We start from the raw sequence: 16,731 nt of genomic DNA on the forward strand, positions 1-16,731 counted from the left end.
GGCTGTAATGTAACAAAATGTGGGAAACACACACACGGATTAGAAGAAGTGAAGGTGAGCCTGACCTGCCTTGCATATCCACTCCAGGTATCCCGTCAGCTCTCTCTCTATCTGCTGCTGTCTGCGCAGCTTTAGAAAGTCCTGCCTCTTCTCCACACGCTCTCTTTCTTTGGCAAACTCCCTGTGAACACACACACACACACACACACATATGGACACACACACACGGACCCACACACTTTAAACTCCTATTGGAATATACAGGTTAATTTCTATGGCATTTCAGCCTCTGTGTGTGTTACACTCTTCCTCTCCTCTCTGGGAGGAATGGATCATGAAAGTGCTCTTTGAAGGGCCAAACTCAGAGAGAAACAGAGTCTCTGAATGGACAGACAGACAGACAGACAGAGACAGACAGACAGACAGACAGACAGACAGACAGACAGGCAGACAGGCAGACAGGCAGGCAGACAGGCAGGCAGACAGGCAGACAGGCAGACAGGCAGACAGGCAGACAGGCAGACAGGCAGGCAGGCAGACAGGCAGACAGGCAGGCAGACAGACAGACAGACAGACAGACAGATGTAGCCCTGTCTCCCACTGTTAAAGTGTGGTGTGGATGAGGTCAGCTCACAGATAAGGGTTACAAAATTCTTTAAAATATGCTCACACACACACAAAGACGCACACACCTATGCACACACTCACACATGCACACACACCAACTCATTCCTTAGGCCCAGACTCTTTCCTTAGGCCCATTCCTTAGGCCCAGTTCTGCTTCCCCATAGGAACCCAGTTATTTCTAGACTAATGACAATGTATATGGAATGAGCCCTGTTGAGACGGACCCAGTGTGTGTAGAGGAGTGTTTCTCACTGTCAAAGACAATGAGACCGACAGACCACTGAGTTCAAAGAGAAGAGCAAGGGACACCATTAAGATTAAAGACCTGGCCATTTTAAAACACAGGAGAGAGAGCGAAAGAGTGAGAAGAGAGAGAGAGAGGGAGATAAAGAGAGCAAGTAGGGGGAGGGAGGGAGAGGAGGAGGGAGGGAGAGAAGGAGAGTGGGAGATGACTAATCTTGCAACTGAATTCTATTTTAGCTGTTTTCAGTGTCATTTCAGTTGAGATGCATTTCCCGTCAGTTGGAGGAATTCAAAATGAATGCGGTATCATCAGTATGATGATTTTATGTTACCCAAAAGTGACACTGTCTTCACAGTGCCATCTCTTTGTTAGCTCAACCACTGGAGTGATGGCTGAGATTCTATTGTGGTAAGCTGTGGAATGTGAGAAGGGAGGCTCTACAAGATGGCCATGGATCTTGAAGCTAAAGGCGTCCGCATACTTTGGTTCGGCTGGCGCCTAGCCGAACGAGTGTGCTCGCATACTCCCTTAAAACACCTTCGCTTGAAAAACGAGAAAAAGCAGCAATAGTACTGTTTGTCCATCTTGAGACGCTGTAACCAAAAATACTGAGAATTAATGTAAGATAACTCAATAAATGAGATCTTAGTTGCACAATTTTACATCTAACTAAGCTGTTTGGTGCAGTATTTCTCAAGTGAAAAAAGAATGACAACAAACTGTCGCTGAATGACAACAAACACTTAGTTGAAGAATCCCTACTGTTGACCAATGACGACGAAGGGGCGTAGATTCTGGCTCTGAATTTCGGCGTGCCTCGAGAATTTGGGGATTTGCACGAACAGCCGGAAAAAAACCCGAAGACCAAAACGAACAAAAGCGTCACAAAATGACATAATATATGCACAAACTGTTCCAAATTGTTTCAGATGGGAAGCATGCCTTAAGGCAGAGTGTCATTGGGTTCAGGAAGGACAGAAGAGATGGAGGACACACGCACATAATTCACACACACACACACACACACACACACACACACACACACACAGAGGAGAGCTAGCCAATCACTGAGTAGGAGATTAGGCTTCCCAGAAAACGTAAACATAGCACCTGACCAGAAACATGTAGCCATACTACGTTACTCTTAACAGGATGTCTCCTCGTAGGGCTGATGGGAGACAGTGTGTGCCTGTGTGTTTGTGCGTGGGTGAATAATGCATCCCATATTAAAAGAGAGGGCAAGAGAGAAAAAGGGAAGAAGATAAAGTGTGTGAGAGGGAAAGAGAGAGTGAATGTTTTAAGTAAGTATGAAAGTGACTTCCGATAGGCTTTTCATTATGATAAATCTGGAACCTCAACTCTCTCCATATTTACACAGCTATTCCAGCGGCACCGGCTCATTTCATTATGGTAATGCTGTCCCTGTAAATGCACATTTCTTTATGGGGAAGCTCTCCCCCTCAGGCCAGCTAGGCTTTCAGCCTGTATGGGCTCTGCTCAGCCCCTCCACTGGAGACACAGGATCAAACACACACACACGCAAACAAATTCTGTACATACATGAGCACAAGCACAAACACATACATATTTATGTGCACACATATTTGTGTGCGTAAACACACACACATGCACACACGTCTCCTACTACATCACCTGTCAATAGAATAGGTTAGTATAGGGTACCGTGGATCTTTTTTTTTTGTTGCTCTAGTTGTCATCCTGTCCTAGCTAATAAAATGAGTGGTTTGTATGCAAAGTCTGGTCCATGATCCCCTAAACCCTATGTCTGTGTGTCTGTGTGTCTGTGTGTGTGTGTGTGTTGGGTCAGACTTACCCTGATAAGACACCCAGGACCAAGTTGAGCATGAAGAAGGATCCGATGATGATCAGGGGGATGAAGTAGAGCCAGTTCCAGGTGTTCCCCGAGGCATCGTTAGCCTGCGCACAGGCGCACACACACACACCCACACACACACACACACCCACACACACACACACACACACACACACACACACACAGAGTGGGAAAGAGAGACAAAGAAAAAGGTGTATGTGTATGAGTATTACGTTTCCTCTTAATGTTTGCAGTTTGTCATTGTACAGCATCTGCATAACATCTATATCTGACAAGTTTGCTACACTTACTTGTACACAAAAACGTCAATATACGCTACTTACTCTGTCACTAAAATAAATGTCTTCTTACCGGTAAACACACTCCCACACAGTCAGTCAACCAACCACCAAATCAGATCCACCAGGTACCATGTGCAGAACAGAGAGACCTTGGGGCTTCTATCACTGTAAAACAACCGTGTAATACAACCCCAAACTACTGTTTCTAAACAGCCAATTGCAAAAATTGTGGAAAGCCAAACTAGCCTGACAAGCCAATCCCTTGCTGGGAGAGACACAGGCTGAGGTCTGGCCTATATAATGGTCAGGAGCTGTCTGCCTGCCTGTCTACAGTGGCTTGCGAAAGTATTCACCCCCTTGGCATTTTTTCTATTTTATTGCCTTACTACCTGGAAATAAAACTGATTTTTTTTGTGGGATTGTATCATTTGATTTACACAACATGCCTACCACTTTTAAGATGCAAAATATTTTTTATTGTGAAACAAATGAGAAATAAGACAAAAAAACAGAAAACTTGAGCGTGCATAACTATTCACCCCCCCCAAAGTCAATACTTTGTAGAGCCACCTTTTGCATCAATTACAGCTGCAAGTCTCTTGGGGTATGTCTCTATCAGCATGGCACATCTAGCCACTGGGATTTTTGCCCATTCTTCAAGGCAAAACTGCTCCAGCTCCTTCAAGTTGGATGGGTTCTGCTGGTGTACAGCAATCTTTAAGTCATACCACAGATTCTCAATTGGTTTGAGGTCTGGGCTTTGACTAGGCCATTCCAAGACACGTAAATGTTTCCCCTTAAAACACTTGAGTGTTGCTTTAGCAGTATGCTTAGGGTCATTGTCCTGCTGGAAGGTGAACCTCCGTTCCAGTCTCAAATCTCTGGAAGACCGAAACAGGTTTCCCTCAAGGATTTCCCTGTATTTAGCGCCATTCATCATTCCTTCAAATCTGATTAGTTTCCCAGTCCCTGCTGATGAAAAACATCCCCACAGCATGATGCTGCCATCACCACCATGCTTCACTGTGGGGATGGTATTCTTCGGGTGATGAGAGGTGTTGGGTTTGCGCCAGACATAGCGTTTTGCTTCATGGCCAAAAAGCTCAATTTTTGTCTCATCTGACCAGAGTACTTTCTTCCATATGTTTGGGGAGACTCCCACATGCCTTTTGGCGAACACCAATCGTGTTTGCTTATTTTTTCTTCATGCAATGTCTTTTTTCTGGCCACTCTTCCGTAAAGCCCAGCTCTGTGGAGTGTACGGCTTAAAGTGGTCCTATGGACAGATACTCCACTCTCCGCTATGGAGCTTTGCAGCTCCTTCAGGGTTCTCTTTGGTGCCTGTTGCCTCTCTGATTAATGCCCTCCTTGCCTGGTCTGTGAGTTTTGGTGTGCGGCTCTCTCGTCAGGTTTGTTGTGGTGCTATAGGCTTTCCATTTTTTAATAATGGATTTAATGGTGCTCCGTGGGATGTTCAAAGTTTCTGTTTTTTATAACCCAACCCTGATCTGTACTTCTCCAGAACTTTGTCCCTGACCTGAGCTCCTTCATGGTGCCGCTTCTTTGGTGGTGCCCCTTGCATAGTGGTGTTGCAGACTCTGGGGCCTTTCAGAACAGGTGAAAATATACTGAGATCATGTGACACTTAAATAAAGTCCACCTGTGGGCAATCTAACTAATTATGTGACTTCTGAAGGTAATCGGTTGCACCAGATCTTATTTAGGGGCTTCATATCAAAGGGGGTTAATACATATGCACGCACCACTTTACAGTTTTAAATTTTTTTAAACAAGTCATTTTTTTCCCATTTCACTTCACCAATTTGGACTATTTTGTGTATGTCCATTATATGAAATCCAAATAAAAATCCATTTAAATTACAGGTTGTAATGCAACAAAATAGGAAAAACGCCAAGGGGATGAATATTTTTGCAAGGCACTGTATCGGCCTGTCTGCCTGACTAGTTTCCCAGTACACTCTGAGAAAAAATGGTTCCAAACGGGTTCCTTGGTTGTCCCCATAGAACAAAGATTTTTGGTTCCAGGTAGAATTATTTTGGGTTCTAGGTAGAACTCTGGTTCTACCTAGAACCAAAAGGGTTCTGCCTGCATCCAAAAATAGTTCTTTAAAGGGTTCTCCTATGGGGACAGTCGAAGAACCCTTTAAGGTTCTAGATAGCACCTTTTATTCTGTAGTTATGTATTGGTACGATATGCTCCAGTGGATTATTGGACTCTAATCCAGCTAGGTCTACTGTAATGTTACACACTTCTTTTATTCTATGTTGATTTATATTCACGTTTTTATTGTCACGTCCACAAGTACAGTGAACTGCCTTTCCTGCTTACTCTTTCCCAACAATGCAGTAATCAATATCAGTAATACTATAAAAAATGTATTTTTAAAAAATCAAGTGGAACAAAAACATGAGAAAAGAAAAGTGTTTGTGCTAATGTGTGTGTGTGCATAGACACTGCAAAAATAAACATAAAATAGAAAGGTTAATGCAGATAGGAAGTGTACTGTATCTGCAAGAACCTGTCATTTGAACTACCCATGAGCTCTCCATGAAAAAACTGCATCATAATTCTCAGCGTGCATCCCAAATGACACCCAATTCCCGATATAAAAAGTGGTCCCTAAAGTCGAACACTATATTGGGACGACAGTGTGCCATTCAGGACAAGGCCTCAGATTGTGATTGTGGCAGAGAATATTAATATTGCAGTGGGTAGCCTGTAGCATTGACTTTGGCCTGAGATTTGATTATACAGGCATTATTATCAATCACTCCAGTTCAGGTGCCCTCTCTACCCTCCTAAAACTTCCTGGATCAATCTTACTCTCCATAGTTGGCCATAGGGTGAGGATTCCATTGAGGATTCCATTGATTAGATAAGACCTACACTAAGACCTATTGACCAATGGCTTGTACTGGGCAATTAAGGAAAGGTGGCAGGGGGAAGATACTGGAATAACAAGGGTAATTAACAGCTCTGTCATTAACCCATAGGGACCTGGTTTGTCACCTAATCAGAACACATTCATGTATGCTAATGATCAATAGTGATGCAGTAACAGAAAAAGCTGTGAGACCATAGTGAATACACTACATGGCCAAAAGTATACCTCATTCCAAAACCCTGGGCATCAATATGGAGTTGGTCACTCCTTTGCTGCTAAAACAGCCCCTATAACTATTCTGGGAAGGCTTTCCACTAGATGTTGTAACATTTCTACAGGGACTTGCTTTAATTCAGCCACAAGAGCATTAGTGAGCTTGGGCACTGATGTTGGGAGAATAGGCCTGGCTCGCAGTCGGCGTTCCAATTCATCCCAAAGGTGTTCGATGGGGTTGAGGTCAGGGCTCTGTGCAGGCCAGTCAAGTTCTTCCACACTGATCTCGACTAACCATTTCTGTATGGACCTCGCTTTCCCGTCACTGGAACTAAGAGGCTCACACCTGAGAACGAGTATACACTGCTCCAGAGTCCAATGACGGCGAGCTTTACAACCATTCCAGCCGACGGTTGGCATTGCGCATGGTTATCCTACGCTCGTGTGCGGCTGCTTGGCCATGGAAACCCATTTCATGATGCTCCCAACTAACAGTTCTTGTGCTGACGGTGCTTCCAGGGGCTGTTTAGTAGCAGTGATCGAGTGTATTACACCCCCGCGTAGTGCAATCAATATGCTGATAGAATTTAGGTAGCCTTGTTCTCAAATTTGCTTTGTTAAAATCCCCAGCTACAATAACTGCAGCCTCAGGATATATGGTTTCCAGTTTAAATAGAGTCCAGTGAAGTTCCTTGAGGGCCGTCTTGGTGTCTGCATGAGGGGGAATGTACACCGCTGTGACGATAACTGACGAGAATTCTCTTGGGAGATAATTTGGCCGGCAGTTGATTGTAAGTAATTCTAGGTTGGGTGTGCTGAAGGACTTGGGCAGAAATGTGACGAACTGACTTGTTGGAAAGGTGACACCCTATGACAGTGCCACGTTGAAAGTCACTGAGCTCTTCTGTAAGGCCATTCTATTGCCACTGTTTGTCTATGGAGATTGCATTCCTGTGTGCTTGATTTTATACACCTGTCAGCAACAGGTTTGGCTGAAATAGCCAAAGCCACTAATTTGAAGGGGTGTCCACATACTTTGTATATATAGTGTATCTCCCACCATTCCACTAGCTTAGCACACCATAATTGGACTCTCCATCTCTCCCTGTACACTCTCTGCTTTGGGCCCCACTTGTGTTTTTATCTGGTTACTAACTGGCCCAGGGCTGTTTTGGTCACTGTGCTCATATTGTGAAGAGTAGGATTGAGTTATGGAAGATCTGATACAGAATCAGTTCTCCTGGGCAGCAGGCTGCCAGAGGGTGTGTTTACCACATGAGACCCTAATCCCAGAGAATCAGTGTGCTAACAGTATGGACCCAGGGACTGATGGTTTTATGAAGCATGGTGACATTGTGCAGACGCTCATGTCGGAGCGCTGCCACATGATGGGTGTAATTGATGGGTGGGTTCAGGGCAGCTGATTCAGTAAGCTTTTGAACACACACACACAGGCGCACAAATACAGACACGCATGTTCAAATCAAACATTATTTGTCACAAGGGTCAAATACAACAAGTGTACACCTTACGGTGAAATGCTTACACCTTACGGTGAAATGCTTACTTACAAGCTCTTAACATACAGTGCAGTTCAAGAAGAGTTAAGAAAATATTTACCAAATAAACTAAAGTAAAAAATTATAAAAAGTAACACAATAAAATAACAATAATGCGGCTATATACAGGGGGTACAGGTACCGAGTCAATGTGCGAGGGTACAGGTTAGTCGAGATAATTTGTACATGTAGGTAGGGATGAAGTGACTATGCATAGATACAAAATAGTGAGTAGCAGCAGGGTACAAAACAAATGGAGGGGGGGGGGGGGGGGGGGTGTCAAGGTAAATAGTCCGGTGGCTATTTAATTAATTGTTCAGCAGTGTTATGGCTTTGGGATAGAAGCTGTTAAGGAGCCTTATGGTCCTAGAAATGGCGTTCCGGTACCGCTTGCAGTGAGGTAGCAGAGAGAACAGTCTATGACTTGGGTGACTGGAGTCTCTGACAATTTTTAGGGCTTTCCTCTGACACCGCCTATTATATAGGTCCTGGATGGCAGGAAGCTTGGCCTCAGTGATGTACTGGGCCATACGCGCTACTCTCTGTAGCACCTTACAGTAGGACGCCGAGCAGTTGCCATACCAGGCGGTGATGAAACCGATCAGGATGCTCTCGATGGTGCAGCTGCAGAATTTGAGGATCTGGGGAATCCATGCCAAATCTTTTTAGTCTCCTGAGGGGGAAAAGGTGTTGTAGTGCCCTCTTAATGACTGTCTTGGTGTGTTTGGACCATGATAGTTCATTGGTGATGTGGACACCAAGGAAACTCTCAACCAGTTCCACTACAGCCCCGTCAATGTTAATAGGGGCCTGATCGGCCCGGAACTTTTCCTGTAGTCCACGATCAGCTCCTTTGTCATGCTCAGGGAGAGGTTGTTGTCCTGGCACCACACTGCCAGTTCTCTGACCTCCACCCTATAGGCTGTATCATCGTTGTTGGTGATTAGGCCTACCACTGTTTTGTCGTCAGGAAATATAATGATGGTGTTGGAGTCGTCTTTGGCCATGCAGTCGTGGGTGAACAGGGAACACAGGAGGGAACTGAGCACGCACCCCTGAGGGGCCCCCGTGTTGAGGATCAGCGTGGCAGACGTATTGTTGCTTACCAATACCTCCTGGGGGCGGCCCATCAGGAAGTCCAGGATACAGAGGGAGGTGTTTAGTCCCAGGGTCCTTAGCTTAGTGATTAGCTTCGTGGGAACTAAGGTGTTGAACACTGAGCTGTAGTCAATGAACAGGATCCTCACATAGGTGTTTCTTTTGTCCAGGTGGGAAAGGGCAGTGTGGAGTGCAGTTGAGATTGCGTCATCGGTGGATCTGTTGGGGAGGTGTGCGAATTAGAATGGATCTAGGGTATCCGGGAGGATGCTATTGATGTGAGCCATGACCAGCCTTTCAAAGCACTTCATGCCAGGTACAACCCCATATCTGTAAACATTGGCACCCTCATAGATATCATCCTGACCAACTTGCCCTCTAAATACACCTCTGCTGTCTTCAACCAGGATCTCAGCGATCATTGCCTGCGTCCGTAATGGGTCCGTGGTCAAATGACCACCCATCATCACTGTCAAACGATCCCTAAAACACTTCTGCGAGCAGGCCTTTCTAATCGACCTGGCCCGGGTATCCTGGTAGGATATTGACCTCATCCCGTCAGTAGAGGATGCATGCTTATACTTTAAAAGTGCTTTCCTCACCATCTTAAATAAGCATGCCCCATTCAAAAAACGTGGAACTAAGAACAGATATAGCCCTTGGTTCACGCCAGACTTGACAGCCCTTGACCAGCACAAAAACACCCTGTAGCCTACTGCACCAGCTTCGAATAGTCCCCGCGATATGCAACTTTTCAGGGAAGTCAGGAACCAATACACACAGTCAGTTAGGAAAGCAAAGGTTAGCTTTTTTAAACACATATTTGCATGCTGCAGCACTAATTCCAAAAGGTTTTGGGACAGTAAAGTCCATGGAGAATATGAGCACCTCCTCCCAGCTGCCCATTGCACTGAGACTAGGAAACACTGTCACCACTGATATATCCACGATAATCGAGAATTTCAATAAGCATTTCTCTACGGCTGGCCACGCTTTCCACCTGGCTACCCCAACCCCGGCCAACAGCTCTGCACCCCCCGCAGCAACTGCCCCAGGCCCCCCCTCCCACTTCTCCTTCACCCAAATCTAGACAGCTGATGTTCTGAAAGAGGTAAAAAGAACTGGACCTCTACAAATCAGCTGGGCTAGACAATCTGGACCCTTTCTTCCTAAAACGATCCGCCGCCATTGTTGCAACCCCTATTACTAGTCTGTTCAACCTCTCTTTCGTATCGTCTGAGATTCTTAAAGATTGGACCGCGGTCATCCCCCTCTTCAAAAGGGGAGACACTCTAGACCAAAACTGTTACAGACCTATATCCATCCTGTCCAGCCTTTCTAAAGTCTTCGAAAGCCAAGTGAACAAACAGATCACCGACCATTTCGAATCCCACCGTACCTTCTCCGCTATGCAATCTGGTTTCCGAGCTGGTCACGGGTGCACCTCAGCCAAGCTCAAGGTCCTAAACGATATCATAACCGCCATCGATAAGAGACAATACTGTGCAACTGTATTCATACTCAACAGCCTTGGTTCTCTAATGAGTGCCTCGCCTTGTTCACTAACTACTTCTCAGATATAGTTCAGTGTGTCAAATCGGAGGGCCTGTTGTCCGGACCTCTGGCAGTCTCTATGGGGGTGCCACAGGGTTCAATTTTCAGGCAGACTCTTTTCTTTGTATATATCAATGATGTCGCTCTTGCTGCAGGTGATTCTCTGATCCACCTCTACGCAGATGACACCATTCTGTATACTTCTGGCCCTTCTTTGAACAATATGTTAACAAACCTCCAAACGGCCTCCCGGGTGGCGCAGTGGTCTAAGGCACTGCATCGCAGTGCTAGCTGTGCCACCAGCGATTCTGGGTTCGAGCCCAGGCTCTGTCGCAGCTGGCCGCGACCGGGAAGCCCATGGGGTGGCGCACAATTGGCCCAGCGCCGTCCGGGTTAGGGAGGGTTTGGCCGGCAGGGATATCCTTGTCTCATCGCGCACTAGCGACTCCTGTGGCGGGCCGGGCGCAGTGTACGCTGACCAGGTCCCCAGGTGTACGGTGTTTCCTCCGACACATTGGTGCGGCTGGCTTCCGGGTTGGATGTGCATTGTGTCAAGAAGCAGTGCGGCTTGGTTGGGTTGTGTTTCGGAGGACACATGACGCTCGACCTTCGCCTCTCCCGAGTCCGTACGGGAGTTGCACCGATGAGACAAGACTGTAGCTACTACCAATTGGATACCACGAAATTGGGGAGAAAAAAAGGGTTAAAAAAAAAAAAAAAAAAAAAAAAACAAACCTCCAAACGAGCTTCAGCGCCATACAACACTCCTTAAGTGGCCTCCAACTGCTCTTAAATGCTAGTAAAACTAAATGCATGCTCTTGAACCGGTTGCTGCACGCACCCGCCCGCCCAACTAGCATGACTACTCTGGAGTAGTAGGTCTCTAGGTGTCTGGCTAGACTGTAAACTCTCCTTCCAGACTCACATTGAGCATCTCCAATCCAAAGTTAATCTAGAATCGGCTTCCTATTCTGCAACAAAGCCTCCTTCACTCATGCTGCCAAACATACCCTTATAAAACTGACTATCCTACCGATCCTTGACTTCGGCGATGTAATTTACAAAATAGCCTCCAACACTCTACTCAGCAAATTGGATGTAGTCTATCACAGAGCCATCCATTTCGTCACCAAAGCCCTATATACTACCCACCACTGCGACCTGTATGCTCTCGTTGGCTGGCCCTCGCTACAAATTCGTCGCTAAACCCACTGGCTCCAGGTCATCTATAAGTCTTTGCTAGGTAAAGCTCCGCCTTATCTCAGCTCACTGGTCACCATAGCAAAACCTGCCCGTAGCACGCGCTCCAGTAGGTATATTACACTGGTCATCCCCAAAGCAAACACCTCCTTTGGCCGCCTTTCCTTCCAGCCATCTATTTTGTGAAGTGCACCAGTCCCTCCTGTAGCAAAGCATCCCCACAACATGATGCTGCTCTTCGGCTTGCAAGCCTAACCCTTTTTCCTCCAAACATAACGATGGTCATTTATGGCCAAACAGTTATATTTTTGTTTCATCAGACCGGAGGACATTTCTCCAAAAAGTACAATCTTTGTCCCCATGTGCAGTTGGAAACCGTAGTCTGGCTTTTTTATGGCGGTTTTGGAGCAGTGGCTTCTTCCTTGTTATGTTGATATAGGAGTCTTTTAACTGTGGATATAGATACTTTTGTACCTGTTTCCTCCAGCATCTTCACAAGGTCCTTTGCTGTTGTTCTGGGATTGATTTGCACTTTTCGCACCAAAGTACGCTCATCTCTAGGAGACAGAACGCATCTCCTTCCTGAGCGGTATGACGGCAGCGTGGTCCCATGGTGTTTATACTTATTTGTACAGATTTTGTACAATTTGTTTTTTTAAATTCTGAGGTCTTGGATGATTTATTTTGATTTTCCCATGATGTCAAGCAAAGAGGCACTGAGTTTGAAGGTAGGCCTTGAAATACATCCACAGGTACACCTACAATTGACTCAAATTAAGTTAATTAGCGTATCAAAAGCTTCTAAAGCCATGACATCATTTTCTGGAATTTTCCAAGCTGTTTAAAAGGCACAGTCAACTTACTGTACGTAAACTTCTGACCCACTGGAATTGTGATACAGTGAGTTATAAGTAAAATAATCTGTCTATAAACAATTGCTAGAAAAATTACTTGTGTCATGCACAAAGTAGATGTCCTAACTGACTTGCCAAAACTATAGTTTGTTAACAAGACATTTGTGGAGTGGTTGAAAAACAAGTGTTAATGACTCCAACCTAAGTTGGTAAACTTCCGACTTCAACTGTATTTTATATATATGTAGCTGGAAACTGCAGATTTTTATGGAATATCTACATAGGTGTACAGAGGCCCATTATTAGCAACAATCACTCCTGTGTTCCAACGGCACATTGTGTTAGCTAATCCAAGTTTATCATTTTAAAAGTCTAATTGATCATTAGAAAATCCTTTTGCAATTATGTTAGCACAGCTGAAAACTGTTGTCCTGATTAAAGAAGCAATAAAACTGCCCTTTAGACTAGTTGAGTATCTGAGCATCAACATTTGTGGGTTTGATTACAGGCTCAAAATGGCCAAAATGTCTCAAAAAACCTTTCTTCTGAAACTCGTCAGTCTATTCTTGTTCTGAAATGAAAGCTATTCCATTCGAGAAATTGCCAAGAAACTGAAGATCTCATACAACGCTGTGTACTACTCCCTTCACAGAACCAAATAATATATTTGAAACGCTTCAGTCTGGTTTTAGACCATATCATAGCACTGAGACTGTACTCGTGAAGGTGGTAAATTACCTTTTAATGGTGTCAGACCAAGGCTCTGCATCGGCCCTTGTGCTCCTAGACCTTAGTGCTTTTGACACCATCAATCACCACATTTTTTTGGAGAGATTAGAAACCCTAATTGGTCTACACGGACAGGTTCTTGCCTGGTTAAGATCTTGTCTGTCGGAAAGATCTGTTCGTCTCTGTGGATGGTTTGTCCTCTGACAAGTCAATTGTAAGTTTTGGTGTACCTCAAGGTCCGTTTTAGGACCACTATTGTTTTCACTATATATTCAACCTCTTGTGGATGTCATTCGGAAACAGAATGTTATTTCACTGCTATGCGGACAACACACAGCTGTACATTTCGAATAAACATGGTGAATCCCCAAAATGACCTACCCTGGAAGCCTGTGTTTCAGACATAAGGAAGTGGATGGCGGAAAATGTTTTACTTTTAAACTCGGGCAAAACAGAGAGGCTAGTTCTAGGTCCGCAGAAACAAAGAGATCTGCTGTTGGATCTGAAAATGAATCTTGATGGTTGTACAGTCGTCTCAAATAAAACTGTGAGGGACCTCAGCGTTACTCTGGACCCTGATCTCTCTTTTGACTAATATATCAAGAATATTTAGAGGACAGCTTTATTCCATCTTAGTAACATTGCAAAAATCTGAACTTTTGTCTAAAAATTATGCAGAAAAGCTAATCCATGCTTTTGTCACTTTAAGATTAGACTACTGCAATGCTCTACTCTCCAGGTTACCCAGATAAAGTACTAAATACACTTCAGTTAGTGCTAAACGTGGCTGCCAGAATCCTGACTAGAAGCCCAAAATTGTATCATATTACTCCAGTGCTAGCCTCTCTACATTGGCTTTCTGTTAAGGTAAGGGCTGAATTCTAAATTTTACTGCTAACCTACAGAGCATTACATGGGCTTGCTCCTACCTATCTCTCCGATTTGGTCCTGCCGTACACACCTACATGTACGCTACGGTCACAAGACGCAGGCCTCCTTATTGTCCCTAGAATTTCTAAGCAAACAGCTGGAGGCAGGCTTTTCTCCTTGAGAACTCCATTTTAATGGAATGGTCTGCCTATCCATGTGAGAAACGCAGACTCGGTCTAGACCTTTAGAATCATCTCTTCAGTAGGTCCTATGATTGAGTGTAGTCTGGCCCAGGGGTGCGAAGATGAACGGCACTTGCTGTCTCGACCTCTGAATTGTCGGTTATGAAAAGCCAACTGACATTTCCTCCCGAGGTACTGAGCTGTTGCACCTTCTACAACCACTGGTTATTATTTGACCCTGCTGGTCATCTATGACCGTTTGAACATCTTGAAGAACAATCTGGTCTTAAATGGCCATGTACTCTTATAATCTCCAACCAGCACAGCCAGAAGAGGACTGGCCACCCCTCAGAGCCTGGCTCCTCTCTGGGTTTCTTCTTCGGTTCCTCCCTTTCTAGGGAGTTTTTCCTAGCCACCGTGCTTCTACATCTGCATTGCTTGCTGTTAGGGGTTTTAGGCTGGGTTTCTGTATAGCACTTTGTGACATCTGCTGATGTAAAAAGGGCTTTTTAAACACATTTGATTGCTTGATTAATTGACTGTTAGAACCAGTAAAGGAGGAATTACTTTGGTTTTCCTCCAGGCCTAAGGAAAAAACACCTTCCTCTAGACTTAGAGAAGAAAAAAAAAATTGTGACAGATAGGAGTGGCTATAGAGTCAGCTACCATCCGCAGTAGCTTTCCATCTAAGTTGTCAATGTCAGGAGGTTTAGTTATTATCGATCAATAACAATACGTTTTTCACCTCTACCACACTATCTTTACAAAATTAAAATGTACAATGCTGTTCTTGCATTATTTGTTTTATTATGAATTCTTTATATGATTAATCTTGGCTTCAAAATACAGTTTCTTCTTTTTATGGAGTTTAGTCACATAATTTCTCAATTTGCAGTAAGTCAGCGAGTCAGCTGTATAGCCAGACTTAGCCACTCCTTTTGCCCCATCTCTTTCAAACAGTTTTTAAATTCCTCATCAATCCATTAACAGTTCTAACAGTCAGTTTCTTAACAGGTGCATGTTTATTAATAATTGGAAGAATCAATTTCACAAACTCATCAAGTGCAGTGTCTAGATGCTCCTTATTAATCACATCAGACCAACAAATATTTTTTTACATTGTCCACATAAGAGTCACAGCAAAATCTTTTGTATGATCTTTTATTCACCATTTTAGGCCCAGCTTTTGGAACTTTGGCTTTCCTGGATATAGCTATACTGTGATCACTGCACGGATACAGCTTTAGAACAAAGTTCTACAGTATTAGTAGAAATGTGATCAATACACGTGGATGATCTTGTTTCTATAGTGTTTGTCAACACCCTAGTAGGTTGATTAATAACCTGAACCAGATTACAGGCACTGGTTACAGTAAGAAGCTTCCTCTTGAGAGGACAGCTTGATGAAAACCAGTCAATAATCAGATCCCAGAGAAAGTAGACCTCTCTGTTTACATCACATGCACTATCAAGCATTCCACACACATTATTTAGATTGTTAGCACTTGGTGGCCTTTAGAAACACCCCACAAGAATAGGCTTTAGATCCAGGTGAACCTGCAACCACAGCACTTTAATAAAACTTGGTAGCTAGTTATGAGGTTGAGAGATTGGCTCTGACAGTGCACAGGGAAACAGATTCAAGCCCAAACCCATTCCTACCCCTCGAAGATTCCACAGGGTTGCATTCCTGGAGGAGGAAAAGTGTTGTAGAGGCACAATGATGGGAGAGATAAACACACACACCAGCAGATCTGTAGAGCTACAAAAAGGCCATCGTGCTAGACGCATGGTAAAAGATTACACTGGGGCTGCATCCCAAATGGCACTTCATTCTCTCTATATAGTGCATAACAGAGCCATATGGGCCATGGTCAAAAGTAGTGTACTAAATAGGCACTCAGAATCAGTTTTGGAGCTCCTTTAAGAGTGCAGACACAAAGAGAGCGAGGTACAAACTGGTTGGAACAATGGGGGAAACACAAGGAACAATGGCCTTGAGAGAATTCTGAAAAGGAAAGCATTTTCTTTACGGTTCTAGGTGATGTTAAGTGCACTACTCTCTGGTTATCATCTTGGTTTTGGTCATGAGATGAACACTGGAATATTATTACGGTGTAAAACAGGAAGAAACTATGTCTCTCAATATCTCTATCAGCCCTATGTATCTCATTTACACACTCACTGTCCTTGCCTCTCCATTTGTCCTTCTCTCTTTTTCACTTTCTCTCCGTCTCCCTGCACATAGAGCTTACGCATGCCTCTGGAATGTGTAGCCAGCCGTCTGTCTCAGTAAAGACACACACACACAGAGAGACGTGAGCCCAGTCTCTTCCACTCCCCTCATGTTTTACTGCCGATCCAACAAGCTACAACCAAAACGGGATGATTCACTGACAACAGACAAACACAGATCATACTAGTCTCAACGTAGCCCCTCTCACTCCGCGCCGTCCGCCTGCCCCTCCTCCTCACTCTCCGTCTATTTTTAAGTGTTTAATGAGCGATGTGATCTTTGTGACAGTACAGGATACCATGGAAACAGGGTCAAGGTGAGCC

At 44.5% G+C, this 16,731-nt stretch overlaps 1 protein-coding gene across 1 annotated transcript in view; it reads right to left on the reverse strand.

Moving 5' to 3' along the window:
- Nucleotides 1–16,731, reverse strand: part of LOC120025510 (voltage-dependent N-type calcium channel subunit alpha-1B-like) — a 207,616-nt gene that overhangs the window by 88,059 nt on the left and 102,826 nt on the right. The window contains exons 7-8 of the mRNA XM_038970078.1: nt 2,706–2,809; nt 66–181 (exon numbers count right to left, since the gene is read on the reverse strand). Coding sequence (XP_038826006.1) covers nt 66–181; nt 2,706–2,809 — 220 coding nt within the window. The remainder of the gene's footprint in view (nt 1–65; nt 182–2,705; nt 2,810–16,731) is intronic.

This window comes from Salvelinus namaycush, chromosome 31, assembly GCF_016432855.1.
Source record: "Salvelinus namaycush isolate Seneca chromosome 31, SaNama_1.0, whole genome shotgun sequence".
NCBI lineage: Eukaryota > Metazoa > Chordata > Actinopteri > Salmoniformes > Salmonidae > Salvelinus > Salvelinus namaycush.